At 37.3% G+C, this 15,777-nt stretch overlaps 1 protein-coding gene across 1 annotated transcript in view; it reads left to right on the top strand.

The window, feature by feature from the left end:
- Positions 1 to 15,777, top strand: part of LOC150089489 (uncharacterized) — a 74,392-nt gene that overhangs the window by 38,131 nt on the left and 20,484 nt on the right. The window contains exon 2 of the mRNA XM_090389519.1: positions 11,911 to 12,060. Coding sequence (XP_090245645.1) covers positions 11,911 to 12,060 — 150 coding nt within the window. The remainder of the gene's footprint in view (positions 1 to 11,910; positions 12,061 to 15,777) is intronic.

The following is a 15,777-nucleotide window of genomic DNA, read 5'->3' as shown; positions in this document are numbered from 1 at the left end:
TCAAAAGAAAAATATTTTTTTAATACGTAAACAAAATAACAAACGGCCATTTTGAAATATTAAGCCGGTTATTAGGGAGAAGAAAAAAGAAAAAAACTGTTTCTTTAACTTTGTGTGTTTGTTTCCACGCGTTGTGTATCTCGGCTCAACATTTAATCTCCTTAAGTTGGATTAAAAAGAAAAAAAAAATAGATAGAAAGAATCCAAGCGTAGTTCTCTCGCTGGGATTTTCTTCTTAGCAACTTTCGCCCGTTTCATTTTGTGTTTAGACTTTTTTAGTTTTGTCACTTGAGAGCGGTGGGAACATTCAGGTTGTCAACAGTCGAAGTAGCCATCGTGAGATTATTTCTTCAAATGAATTCTTTCTCGGTGAAAAATTGCATTACTATAATAGCGTATTAATAGGCACAAGTATCGCGAGGAAGACTGCTTTGACCTCTGTTGTCCCCCCAAAAAAGGATGTTATTTTTTTAAATTTTATTAAATGGCTCACTACCATATTTTCGAAGGCTGTGTTTTATTTTCTCTTTAATTATAAACGAATCTTCGTCGCTTTAATCAAGTTTGTATTGCTTAAGAAGTAAACCCACAGGAAGTTGTTTAAGTTTTAAAGCTGTATACCAAAGCTGGTTTTGAATTATTGATAATAATTAAAAACCGGCGTTTTGAATGATTATCAATAATTCAAAACGCCGGTGTTATCCTTAAAGAGAGTACTTTAAGCCCTTCTTCCCTCAGACATCACTAAGCTACGCCTTCTTTAGATGTGACTTTTTTTATCCTGTACTCCATTAATATTCTCCAATTTAATTAAAAATTAATGACTGCTACAATCAATTCTCTAAAGTCGCTCTCTAAATGTATTCCAGAAAAACAGCTGTTCTTTTAATCTAAAACTGTTTCAATTATTTGGCCGAACTCCATTTCTCACCGTATCACAGTAATTATGGCAGGAAAAACGTGAATATCATTATGCAATCTTATCCGCAAGAGATATTAATTACTGTTCATTCCTGTGGTTATTATCTTAAGCCGCTAATTTTACATCGGCATCTTGTAGTCGCATTTGATGAAAATGTTCGTGGGTTGTAAATAAAAATTGCAGTTTCTGGACTCGGTGGAAAAAGCGTCCCCAATAAGCGACCAAGTCTGTCTAATTGGATCTACTTAGTAAGGTTTCCCCATCTTGTTTTAATTTTTAGCGAGCTTTAATGAACCCAATGAGCTCATCTTTCCTTTTGGAATATTTAATGGAAACCTGATCTTTAGTCGTAATGGTTATGTCTTCGGAATTCAAACAACGTCCGAAAACTTCTGCATATCTAATTAAAATATGTGCATTGGAAAGCGTATTCTGCGTGCGCCTGCAGAGTAGGCTTCGTATCGATCCCATAATCAGATTACTATTTGCATCCCCCGAGTAACTAATTATAATAAATAATTAGTCCCGAGGCAAAAACAACGAAAAAGTTTCCTAATAAAAAAGGACTAATCACTCACTGAGTTCCAGCAGCTGTGTTCTCTGCGTATTACGTTAAGCTGTGGCATCGTGGGATGCATCTATTGCAAACTCTGCACAGGTGGCCTAACTGCTACTAAAATCTCCTTAAATATTAAATGGCGTGAGTTAAAGGATAGACTCTCTTAAATCATATTGTTTAATGTTTGAAATCAAAAATTAAATCAAGTATTCTTTGACAAATTCAGAAAGTCACTTTACCAAGTGCTACTCAAAAGTTTCTGGGCCACAATAACTGGAAAAAATGTGTCGTTTACCGACTATTCCGAGAGCTTCCCCTTCAAAGTAGTCACCTATGAGATAATACACCTTGCTTCCAAGAGAAAATAAAAGCCGTATTATCTCGTAAGGAGTACTGTTGTAGTCTTTGCTTCAATATCTCTTCAGTTTATCTGTTGATTCTTGTTGGGTCCTCAAACTGCCATTTCGGAGACTCAAAGAAGCCTCTCCGAAACGAAAAGAAATCTCAGAGCCGAATCTGAAGAGAATGGCGAATGGGAAACAAGGACATGACGTCCTTGACTAGAAATTGTTGCTTTCAGTATGAATCAGTATCCTAAGCACAAATTCCTCCAGATCTGTCTCATGTCAGTTTATTTCTTTATTTTTTTTCCTTTCCACTATGGTTGATCGTTATCCTGGCAACAGTTTACTAATTATCCTTTCAGGTTTAGAAAAAGTTGAGTGATTCGTTGATTTCTGAGTGTAGCATTTGATTCACTACTTCAATTGTCAATAACTATCCTTTCACGTTTTATAATGACCCTTATAGCTAGCACAGTCGCCACATATGTCCCTAAGGAAAGATTGAATCGTTTTTCCTCCAGAAAACCTCAGAACTTTTATGTCGAATAGGCTGTTGTTGCCGGTCGGTTTTAGGCACATCAGTGACTTAGATCGATTTAGACCACATTGCACCATATATGTTATATGTTTAAATGGCGTGTATTGCGTGGTCGATTTTCCTGTTTATTTCCCTCAGAGTTAGTAAAGTCGTCGTCGTCCTCCTCACAACGGGTGGAAAAGACCCGAGTTCGAATCCCGTCGATGATGTGAAGAATTTATAGTTAATTTTAACAAAGTAGTAGTAGCGGCAAATGATGCAAGCAAGCTCATACAGCATCAGCCGGACACACACTTGATCCATCATTATCCTCCAAAAATTTGTTTAGTTCTTCCTTGAGTTTATTCAAACCATCCACTTCACAACAACAGATGGAAGCCTGTTCCGACAATCGACCACCCGCTGGCTGAAGGCAATCCGTGTTTTTCCTTCTGCTTGGAAATTTGCTCATATCCAGCCAGTTCCTAAAAATGGTGACAAATCCCTCCCATCCAATTATTGTCCCATTGCAATTACTTCTACTCTTTCTAAAGTAATGGAGAAATCAATTAACTGCCAACTCTTAAACTACCTAGAAACCTTCCGTCTGATCAATGATCGCCAGTATGGATTCCGTCAGTGTCGATCCACTGGTGATATTCTGGCTTATGTTACCCATTTATGGACTAATTCAATGGAAAGGTTCGGTGAAACACAAGGAGTTGCTTTTGACATCTCAAAGGCTTTCGATCGTGTTTGGCATAAAGGTCTTCTAAACAAACTTCCATCTTATGGTTTGCCAATTGTTTTTAGTAATTGGTTATCCAGTTTTCTCTCTGATCGCTCACTGAGGGTGATGGTAGATGGCTCTCTGTCTTCTAACTTCTCCACTAATGCCGGTGTCCCGCAATGTTCAGTTCTTTCCCCCACTCTTTTCCTCTTGTATATTAATGATCTTCTTCCATTGACTGGAAATCCTATCCATAGTTTTGCCGATGATAGCACATTGCATTGCACTTTCCATTTTGAGAAACCTTGTCCTGCTCAATCAGCTTCAATTTTTCGAAAATTTGCTACCAATTCCTTAAATGCCGATCTTCAGGTAATTCTCCAGTGGAGCAAAAACAATTCAGTTGATTTCAACCCTTCTAAAACTCAGTCGTGTCTTATATCTCGCAAAAAGGATTCTTCTGCTCCTATGCTTATCTTTAGTGACACTCCAATTTCTAGGCAAAAGGATATATCTCTTTTGGGGATTACCCTGACTTCTAATCTCTCTTGGCACAAGCACATTACAAATATTGCTTCCTCTGCATCTAAAAAACTTGGTTTTCTCTTTCGCTATCGGCGTTACTTTTCTTCCAAACAGCTGCTCACTGTATAAATCGCAAATCCGCCCTATCATGGAATATTGTTCCCACATTTGGGGTGGTGCCCCCAAAACCTCTCTCAGGCTCCTTGATTCCATTCAGAAGAGGGCAGTTAAGTTAATTAATGATTCATCTCTAACAGGGTCTCTCCACTCGCTGTCTCATAGACGTACTGTTTCTGCTGCATGCCTCTTCTACAGATACTTCCATGGGCACTGTTCTTCTGAATTGGCTTCTATAATTCCCGCTCTCTCTTTCAAAACAATCCGAACACGTGCAGCTACCAGCCAACATCCATTTAAAATAAAATTAAAAATAAATTTTCTGTTTATACTCCGGGACGACCAAATGATCAGAGGAGTTCACAAGATAGACAGAATACAAGAAACAGCACCGTATTCAGCAGTCACGGGCTTGAACCCCGGTCACTCAAGGCACGTGTACTTATGCACCCGCGCGCCTGACCACTAGGCTACGGGTCCAACTTCAAACTCACAGAACCAACTTTTTATCTTCGTCCTTTATTCATTCAACTGCCGTTTTCTGGAACAACCTTCCTTCATACGTATTTCCTGAAAATTACAATCTACAGAAGTTCAAGTACAATGTCAAAAAATATCTTCTTTCGTCTTCTCAACCTCCAACCCAAGCACGGTACTAAGTACTATAGGTTCTAATACCTCTCGTGGTTGGGGTTTACATAAAAAAAAAAAAAAATCTTTCGCACGTCTATCCTGCAACCATCCTTCCTCAACTTAAATTTATGCCCTCTGATGTGTGTGTGTGTAATCTCAGCAAGAGGAAGAATGACATCATTCAGTTTACACAATCCATCCAAGGCCTTAAATAGATCACCCACCAGATGATAAGTGATAATCTCAATCAGATCATCCCGCAGGTGCTTAGTCTCCACACACTGCAATTTTCATAAATGAAGCCTTTCTAGCTAAGAGCACCCTTTTGTTCTCTTCATCAATCTGGTCGCTTTTCTCTCTAACTGTTCCAACAGATCTACATACTTTATAAAGTGAAGTCACCAGACCTGTATACAATACTCTAGATGCGGCCTAACCATGGCTTTGTACAAAGGAATAATCATCTCTCTATCTCTACTATCAACGTTTCTGTATATTATTGACAAAACCCCATGAGCTGTCCTGGCAGCACGCCTGTTACTCAGAGAATTTCATATCTGACTGCACAATTACACCTAGGTCATTTTTCGTTTTCTACTACCCTGATTGTAGTTCCATACAGTTGATAAGTTACTTTGAGATTACTGCTACCCATATACAGTACCTTGCATTTGTCAAAGTTAAACTTCAACTGCCATTTCTCAACCTATCGACCAAATTTTTCTAAATCTTGTTGCAGTAACATACCGTCATCACTATCGTTAACCACCCTGCCAACCTTTGTATCACTGCAAACTTTGACATTAAAAGTGATATACCTTCATCAATATTATTAATAAAAAATGAAAATAATAATGGACCCAGCACTGAACCCTGGAGAACTCCACTGATAACATTAGTCCATGAAAAGCAGTGCCCATCGATAACCACTCTGTCTTCTTCCACTTAACCATCCCTTTATCTATAGCAGTAAATTGCCCTTAATGCCACATTGTTCCAGTTTATACAGTAGTCTTTTATGTGCAACATTATCAAAAGCCTCCCTGAAATCCAAGTATAAGATGTCAAAATTACTTTTGCATCCAGTTCCTTGGTCACCGCATCATATCAGATTGGTTAGACGATTCCTTAACAAATCCATGCAGTGATTGCAGTATAATTGCATTCCTGTCCAGATGATCCTACATCTTTAACTAGTGATTCCATTTTTTTTCGTGGAACAGATGCTAAGCTGACAGGTCTGTAATTACTCATGTCACCTTTGAGCCCTCTTTATGAAATGGGGATACATTTGCACACTCCAGTCCACAGGGACCTCCCCTGAATTCAAGGATGCTCTCATAATTATGGCTAAGGGTTTGCTCACTTCCTTTGCTGCCTCCCTTAATATGATTGGGTAGACCATATCCACCCCCAGATGCTTGTTTTATGTTGAGTTTCAACAATTTCTCTTCAACCTTCCTTTCAATAATCACAAAGTCATTTGGTTCAATTTGTCAGCAACCTGAGCAGGGTCATCAACAGTTAACCCATTGACATCATGTGGCCTAATGTGATTCAAACCCTTCCCTCTACTGACAATATAAGCATAGAAGTCTTTGTTGCTTTTCTTGGCATTCTTTGCTAAAGCTTTCTGATAATCTTCCTTCGCGTGCCCGACTACCCTTTGTGACTAGATTACAGAATAATTTATATTTGCCATAGGCTTCTGTATATATTTGATAATTTATATGCATCCCATGCACTTTTATTCTATAACACTTGTCTCAATAGTTCATCTGACATCATCCACATTGGTCTAAACCTTGAACTTTGTTGGTATAAAGTAGCCGAGTTGTTTGGTCCAACAAACTGACCATAGAACACAATTGTATATATATATATATATATATATATATATGCCCTATTTTTCTCCTGGAAACTAGGGTTTCTTCTCCCGAAATTCTTAGTTTTCCGGAGAAAACTCATGTAATCCAGCCACATTGTGAAAAAAGCCCAAAAAAATTCATCGAGTCATTGACAGGATTCGAACCCAGGCCTTCTCCATTTGGATTCAGACAAACCGACTATTGAATAAACACAGTAACAGAATATAGGACCGATTTAACAGTATACTGTAGCCCTAATTCCTTTACTTTCCTCGGAGTTGATTCTAAAACAACCTCACCTACTCTCCAAACATTCGTAAACCATATTTCTTGGTTGTTTTCTTCATGCAATCCGTCTATAGTGAATACGTTTCATTAAAATCCTTCTCCCAAGGCGAAACTCGTTACTTTGCTTCTGTAGTCATTTATTAACTCCTTATCTTTATGTTACTAATTATTTCTTCCCAAGAGTTATCATAATTAATTTTATTCTACTTGGAATGAGTTCCATTGGAAAACCCATTGAGGTTAAATATAATTATTCTGAAATGTATTCCTATGTAAATGAAAAAAGCCAATTTAGTAAGACAGCCACAAGTAAGTTGATGGATTGTCCACCATCGACGAGTTCAAAAGAGAATAACACTTCTCGACCAAATATTGAATGAAAAACTGTGTTGTTGCAGATCACTGTGGAGATTTATATACTTGATATATCGCTTTGCGTTGTTTGCTTTTATTATGATTTTTTTCAGATTCCTTGTTGTTTTAAGTCCAAACTAATATTATAAATTATTTTGCCCGCAAACACCATTAATCCGAAACTATATTTGCGAGGTCAGATTGAAGATATTAAAGTTTGGTCACGTTTCATTGTTCCTCCATGTCTGGGTGTGGATGTAGTCATGGCAACAGTTGTAAACATTAGCACGAAAGCTTGCGGTAATAACGGAACATAAAAAGAGCCGGAGGAGGAGCCAGCTAGAATTGTCAGGAAATGTAATTGCCGTTGATCGATTCAATAGTTTAAGTGGATGAGAGAGAGAGAGAGAGAGAAAAAAAATCAGGGCTTCCACTTCCTTGAATAGCGAACTCTGTAAAGTGTGTATAGCCTTAATATATCCGGAAATTTTCAGGATATAAGATAATTAGGAAGTCTTTTCTTCTCGTGTATTTTCTTTGTGTTTCTCTTCCCATCTTTGCTTCTTCAGTCTCTAAAAATTGATGCTGTTTTCTTTGACTTAATTTATAAGGCGGAAGTCTGGAAAAATACCATCAGCTGAGCTATTCTTATACACAACCCCCATCATTTCTCCTTTGCACATTTTAGGTGGATGAACAAGAGCAGGATGCAAAGTACAGCTCTCAATCTGTTTGGTAGTTTGTTTTGCCTTTTTAAACAATTGTTTTTGAAAGAAAGATCTCCTCATGTGTACTGAAACTTTTAGAATTATAAAGAAAATTAAAAACCTGCAGTGGCTGGACTTATTCAGGGTGTTTATCCAGCTACGGATTCAATGGAAAAATCGCCTTGAAGAATTTTCTGTTAAATTCAATTACAGGGAATTTTTAAACTCTTTAAAAATGTGGGTGAAGAAATTAGTGTGTGGATACGAATGGATTTGATGCTTTGGAGAAAAAGAAAAACAATTGTAATACTTTTGTTAGAATTTATTTTTTGGAGAAGCGCAGAATGAGAGACATAAGCTGATAAGGGAGATGGACCAGTTTGAGCAGTGCCCTTTATGCACAGTGGTTCCGGTATTTGGACAAAGTTCCCCAAAAGAGGTACAAGGGAAAATGATCCACCACAGGTTTTTGTAGCAGGAAAACCTCCTGAAAGAATGAGCAGGAGAAATAAGAGTACATCCTTCCTACTGTAAGATATTTAGTCTCACAAATATACTTCTATTAGTGAGAAGACGTTTGCGGTAAGGCACTTAAGGAATAAGAGAAACACGGTGTTGTCAGGTAGGGAGGTAAGTTAAGATTAAATTTTCGGAGATCTTTGAAATGAAAGAAAGAAAAAGAGCACTTAAAGATAAGCGCCGGGCGTTTTAATGTATAGCATGCACTGCTAATTTAGGATGCTGTCACTTAATGTGTAGTTAATGAGGAGTCAGAATCAGGGGGAAAAAAAGAGATGAAGAATGAAGGAGACTAGCTGGTGAATTCTTAGCAATGGAGTTCTCGGCATTGATAGAAAAAGATGCATTGAGATGTGCAGCGTAACATGGTACATGTCCTTTCCCAGTTGCACTCGAAGCAGTAAAGTTTATTATTAAATGGCAAAATAAAGTTTAAGCTGAAAGTCTTTGGATAGATTGCATGCAACTGAAAGATTTGTCCAGAAGCTGGGATTTAGGCCCAGATGGTGGCTGCTGATCTCTACCACAGCTATGGTATTTCTCTTCAAAGATTATCAGAGAACTGTTCCCAATATTAGTCTGTGTTTGGAGAGCAAAATGGAAGGACTTCATCTAAACAGAAAAGTTTTATTGCACTTCAGAAGAAGGGATCTGCAGAAAGAAACCCCACCTTGAAAGGAAAAGGAACAGGTCCTCAGAACTGATGTTTACTGTGTAGCATTGTGAAAAGGCGAAGATAAGATTAAGCTTAAAGTAATTGAGAGTGAATAATATATGTTTGAAGAAAATTAAGGAAAAAGAATAAATCCTGGTATTATGTACGATAGTGTTGTTAATAGGTAATGCAGTGGCATGCGAAATTAAATGTACACGAGGAGAGTGATTAGAGCTTATTTGTAGAAGGCAGTCGGTTTGTAAAAGAGCGTGATTATAGAATATTTTAAATTGGCAAACTTATATATTACACAATTAATATGAGTAGAGACATTTTGCATTATGCATAAGACATTTTGTAATTTCAATCGTGTCCTTGAGAATACTAAGCAGATAAGTTAAACGTTTGTTTAGTAACTGAAATTGAAATTGTGTCCTTATTAGCATGCAGATAAGTTATTTGTGTGTTTAATTAGAATTTCAAAGAGAATTGTGAATTGATTAAGAATGTGTTAGATTACTAATTGCACTTGTAAGAAGAATTGATAAAGAGAAAATATAATGAAATGGCAGTAAAGGTGATATCATCACAAATTAAATGGAGGAGATTAATAATTTGGTAGTTAACGAACCATTTTGTGTTCATACCTGTAAATAGTTTTGTATAATAAATGTTCTTGTTTTATAATATTGTGTCATTTGCTCATGAGAAACCAACATCTCATCCAATATATACATTATAAGGAAAATCTTTCAGCTTCTGGAAATTTTTCTAATTTTTTTTAGCTCAGTCAGATAGCTCGCGGACATTGGTGCTTCGCACAGAACATATATATTTGGAATGCGTTGGCTTGTTTTGAATGTGCGCCCAGGAAACTAAAGCCATGAGGAGTCAGGGCTATTGTATCTATAAATTTCCTTTGTTCTACAAGCAATTTACAATCAGTCAATTACAAACAATCAGTCAGCTTTTCATCCCGAATTTTAATAAAATAAAAATAAACCTTCGCTCAAGACCTTAAACTTGCTTAGAGACCGGATTCGAACTTAGCCTTCCATACGATGTAAAAGAGTAGTGAATATAATCATTGTGCTACTCGCAAGGACTGCGTGAAATTAATAAATTATAAACTCAAATGGTTTCTAAAATAACAAACTTGTTATATACTAGAATGTATAATTTAATTAAAATATAAAGTGCACCACCAGACAAACTTACAAAATGATTAATATCCCCGTAAAAACTAATTAGAATAGAATACATATTAAACAAATCTCTGCTTATCTCCAGGGGCTCACATCTGGTGAGTATGGGCTTGGCAAACCCAGGGTCTTGAGCTGGATATCATCATTCTTCTCTTTCTTGGTGATTCCTTTCTACTCTCTCTCTCTCTCTCTCAGGGTAACTCGGGGAATTTGTTTTGGCTGGTGCAGCATAAGCTTCAGGCTTCCTTGCATCATACGGCTAATAATAATAATAATTATGTAATACTGTCCCTCATGGAAGGAGGAAGAAGGTGTAGTTACTGTTAAGCTCCTATGCTGGATCGCAGACTGGTTAAAAGATGGAGACAGTTGTTATAAATGGTCAGCGTTCAGAGTGGACTAATGTTAGCAGTACGGTCCCCCAGGATTCGAAGGGAAGCTGTCAAAGTTGCTGATGATTTGAAGGTGGAAAGGGTGCTTAAAGTTTAATGTTTAGAAATGTAAGGTTCCTTCCTTTGAAGAGGGTTCAGAGGAGGGCAAAGAGATTGGTGACTAGTACAAAGCGATGAACACATGAAGAACGAAATAGCCGGTGTGGACTGCAAAATTCGACAATTAGACATGTAGGGGGAAGATCTAACTGAAGTGTACAAGGCACTGCAGTGATAAAAAAAAAAAAAAAATAGATGAGGGTGAGAATGAAATAGGGGACGAAAATATAAAATCTCATGATGTTCACATATGGGCAGCGGATTGTCGACCATCGGAATAAGTTCTCTCTCCCAGTGTGGTAGCGACAGAAAATCTGGTAAAGTTTAGAGTAGAATTGGATGAGTATATTGTGAGAATGGAAACAGAACGAATATCTGCTTATTTTATTGATAATAGCAATAATAATAATAATTATTATTATTATTACTGTTGGATGTATCTGACGCCAGAAACCAGACCGACCCGAACACGATGCTAGAAACTGTGGAAACCTGTACCGTGACTTGTAAAATCGCTAAATTTATCTCTTATCTTCTTTTTACACCTCTTGCTTCTAAATTTACCTCCTTCACATCTCTTGTGGGGATTACTGGAGGACAAAATATTCAGAAATAAGTCTTATAACCTCGCGGGTCTCAAGAATATTTCGTAGAATGTTTGCAGTAATTGACGTGCTCACGAATATACAAATTCCCTCTTTTATCAACACCTTTGCCTGCCCACCCTGAAATGAAACCACTTGGTAGACAGACAGCCAGCCAATTAGTCTACAACCAGAATAACGCAAACGGATTAAAGAAAAATGTTCAGATGGCTTAAAATGTTTCGTGACGTAACTTTTTTTTCATTCAACTACTTCGATCACATATCTTTTATGTGATCGAACAAAGAATAATAACAAAAAATAAAATAAGAAAAGAAATATTAATAAAAATGAATAAACAATGTAGAACAATACAAAGCTTAAAACCATCGGCCCGTATTTGTATAAGAAGAGCCAAAATAGAGTTGGGTATTAGTCCGATTGCTGGCAGATAAAGATGGGGATCGGCAGAGCAAGCAAGTAGAATCGGAGGATTGCCTAGGGATAACAGTAAATCATTAGGAACAGCTGGATACCAAGACCATTTCCCACAGCCCGCATGACCCCATTTCCGTGACTGTGATGGACGACAGGGTTATTTTGGCTTAATCAGAAACGAAGAAGACAAAGGGCGGCACAGCACAAAGTCATGCTAAATCTGGAAGAAACGAGTTCTAGACGTGGGAGGAAGTATCCATTTACTGTAGTTAAGAACAGTCCACTGCGTCGTAGGAAGTTCCACGATCAACTATTAGTGCTCCGTGCGATCCCTACGTGAGGTTTCATTTAAGACAGTCAAGCGTATTACACTTATAACGATACTTTTTTTTCTTGCAGTTTGACAAGTGTGTAGTAAGTGTTTTTATTTATTTATTTTTTTGTGTATTTACAGAACTTCCTTCTCCACAACATGTCACTTTAGAAGCATGCGCTGAACATTCATTTACCCTTTCATGGGAACCCCCAGTCATATCACCAAATCAAAGTCTAAAGTTGGTGGCTTATTCACTTGCGTACAGTCCCGTAGCAAACACTAGTGAAGGTACGTTAATTCAAGTTGTTTTATTAAATCGATAAATACTTCAATGATTTTTTGATTCTCATGTCTAAAGCTAACTTTTAAAATATATTAAGGTTAGAAAATAATAGAAGTTATGAATAGAGATGATATTATACTAAAAATATTTTTTTGCAGTATTATTGGACTTGACAAATCCAAACAAGTACTTGGCTGAAATACGAGTTGTTTTCGTTCCTTCGCTGTGTTCCATCCTTTCACCAAAATCCAGAGTGGAAATTGTGACTGGATTTGAAGTGTGTTTTGATTGCTTCAGGTTGCTATACCTCTTCACCAAGGAAATGCTGAACAGATATCATACGATAATCAGATGGAGCAAATTTTGAAGAGTGTAGTGGGGCACAATTGAAGATCGCATTATTTTTCCGATTCGCCAACGCGGATCGATCGTTTTATAGATTAAATCATTGCTTAAACTATTCGACTGTTGACAGCATCGTTCTCCGAGAAGTCTGATTTGTTTGCAACATGTCTTTCGTATTCCAACTCATACAACGTGTAACCTTTTGTTTACGCGTTGTATGAGTTTTCTTATTCGCAAAGCATCTTTCGAATAAGAAAATGAAGTTTGTTTGGGATCTAACTACTGAGTTTATAGGTTTAATTTCGAAAGAATGACGCAATTTCTGAATCACAGACCCACTGACTCAAGCCAATTTCTAAAAATGTTTGGAATTGTCATTCTTTGAAGCTTTAACTGACACATTTTTTAACCACACACGTTGTTTTAAAGTTTTATTATGCAATATTTATGAATATTGCATCGATTTTCGTTTTAGCTTTGACCATAGTAAAGCAGTCATCAACGTGGTAGCCTGCCTTTAAAAAACAGCTCAAGTTTTTATTTTTTAACACCTTCATCAGGCTCATAATTCATGGCAGACTCGTGTAATGCTAATGATCACATTCTATGGGAAATTTTCGAAAAATTTTCTCTAATGTAACACCTTATTTACCGTACCTTTCTCCTTTGCACTCTACCACTCCACCAAAAGAACAATGTATTTGAATAGCAAAACAAATCAGACCGCCTCATTATGAACAAAAAAAAACTGGTATTCCTTACAGCTAAATAATGCCTGTTATTTTAAACCAGGGCAGAGTGATGAAAGAGCAGCAGAAGAAAAACCTTTTAGAGAAACTATCAATTATACAAGAGTATAGTTGTCTTTTAAGACACAAAGGTCCTCAATGAATTGAGAAATAAAGAAAGAACAGTTGGTATTTTATTCTGCCGGAAGTGCACACTGTAGCTTCCTTTAATCAATACAAAAATGCTCATTATCAAGTTAAAAAGGCATTAGAAACTGAGCCCGCAGAAGAAGTGAGATGTAAAGCCCAACAAAAGAAACCTGGAAACCTCTTAACTACAAGCTATTTACTTCCATTAATATGCCTACAGAACAATGGACTTTGGTTAAGACGACAGAAACACGAGATGGGTAGTGCGCATGAGAACACTTAACCGGATGGGTGAAGTGATTCAATGGATGGAAACAAAATTGTCTTTTAATTAATATGTATTGATTAGGAATGTGGGATGACATCTTCATTGACACACTGAGTCCTCAATGGAAGCGTATGTGAGGCACGATGCTCTTCAGATGCTAATTAATATTTTTATTGGACACTTGTGCACAAAGTTCGGAACAAATATTATATGGAAATTTAGTCTTGGATTCCATTGGTCTCAATAACTTCTTTGTATAGGATATTCATCAGAGTGGTTTAAGATTTTTAAGAGTGGCGCAGAGGAAAGTAAGGCCACGAAGAGTCAGATATGTTTATAACTGCATACATTCTGTGTTCGGTTTGGGAATAATGGGTAGATTTCCTAGAAAAAAAAAGGTCGGGTTTTTCATCCAAGCTGAAAGTAGAGAAATACTGCAAGTATTTCTGTACTTCAACTGGCGACAGGACTCGAACGGAAACAAACCGACGCTATCTACTCCACTGCACGTGAGATGGAAGATGCATTCAGCATATTAGAAAGAAGAAATGTACCTAAAATATTATTAGAATAATTAACGAAATTTAATTAACAGAAATGAGTTGTTCTGTAAATGAAGAAGTTACAAGACAAAGTCAGGATTATTTTGCTTTTCAAAATGGCGTTGAATAAAATCCCGATCAGGATTCTGCATCGTTAATTGATTTTGGGATTACTGGCGCAACAGCATCGTAAATGACTTGGTCCTTATCCTGTCATGTGATTTTATGGAAAGCCTGATTTAAACTGCCTAGTTAATCTAATGGTTTTAATGTTCTCAGCAGAACAAACTTCTGCTGTGAGCATAAACGGAGGGTGAAACTTGCATACAAATGCAGTCAGTGAGATAGAGAATCCTATGATCTCCAAGCTCATCAGAACATTGGAAACAACCCTTTCTCTGCAAGTTTCAAAAAGGATTGTTTTCATTGGTTTTATTAACCCTTCTATGATTTGTTGTTAGTGGACATCGCTCCATTTAATGAAACTGTAAATTCTTTACGATAACTTTTAGAAGTCCACAGGAGTCTGATTTTAAGATAACTCTAATTTTAGGACTACCCAAGAACTAACTTATAAGTCCACGTGTATATTATCTGTAAATTGCGTGTGTTCTCTGGTCGATTTGCCTATTTTGCTGGACGAAAAACCAGAGTTTCCGCGGGGGGGGGGAACTTGCTGCCCACGCCCCAGAACCGATAACTCAGCAATGGAAAGAAAAAAGCCCATAAAAGTTCCTCTCGTCACGGACAGGATTCGAATGGGTTTTTGGGCTTTTCCAATCTAGTGTTGGGAGGACGGTGATTATAATCACTGTGCTACACACGCAGGCATTGTGTATGGAGTAGTCATTACATTATATTGTGATGATTATGCAGCGGATATAACACGGTGAAGCTGAATTCTGGGAGGAGAGCAGGAAACAAACCCACTACTTATTACGAAAGAATATCGAATGCACATATATATATATATATATATATATATATATATATATATATATATACTGTCCTTCAAATTTATTGGAACGCCTTGCCTCTGAGAGGTAATGGTTAGTTCCAGACGGTAGTGACACTAGATGGAATAGAATAGAGCAAAAGTAGGGCCGATTACCTTCAGAAGTAGCAAGTGCATCCATTCGGCAGGTACAGAAAGAGTGGGATTCATAAAATGCGTTACCATGTTGACGTAGCTGCTCGAAGCTGTCGCGAAGCAATGGATATTACAGAATAGCGCGATGAGTCACAGTACAGACATCTGATGGACACACATAAGTGTCCATTAAATGTCTCTACCACGACTGTGATGTGTAACGTATACTCAAGAACGGTAGTATATCACCAACAATTAAATTCAGTGGTAAGATCGATTTCTTTAACATGCTTTGGAACTGGTCCATCACTGTCATCGATTAAACCTCAATGAAGTTGTCCATCGTGACATTTGAAGAATTCTACCTTAACTGTGGAATCTGAATTATTTGGAGAGGGGTCGAGTTTGTACAAGCATGACAACGCTCTTGTCACAAAGCGTGGTCAATACAATAGTGGTTTGAAGAGAACAATGTGATCAACCTGAAATTTACAGCCTAGAACCGTCATCTGAATCCAACTGAAACATTTGCAATGTTCTAGAAGAATAATTGAGAGTCAGAACAAGATATCCTAATTTGACAGCGTTGTGGGAACGGA

The sequence above is a fragment of the Mastigoproctus giganteus genome, chromosome 2 (assembly GCF_048544385.1).
Source record: "Mastigoproctus giganteus isolate SK-2022 chromosome 2, ASM4854438v1, whole genome shotgun sequence".
In the NCBI taxonomy this organism is placed as follows: domain Eukaryota; kingdom Metazoa; phylum Arthropoda; class Arachnida; order Uropygi; family Thelyphonidae; genus Mastigoproctus; species Mastigoproctus giganteus.
This window is presented reverse-complemented; position numbering and strand designations above follow the sequence as displayed.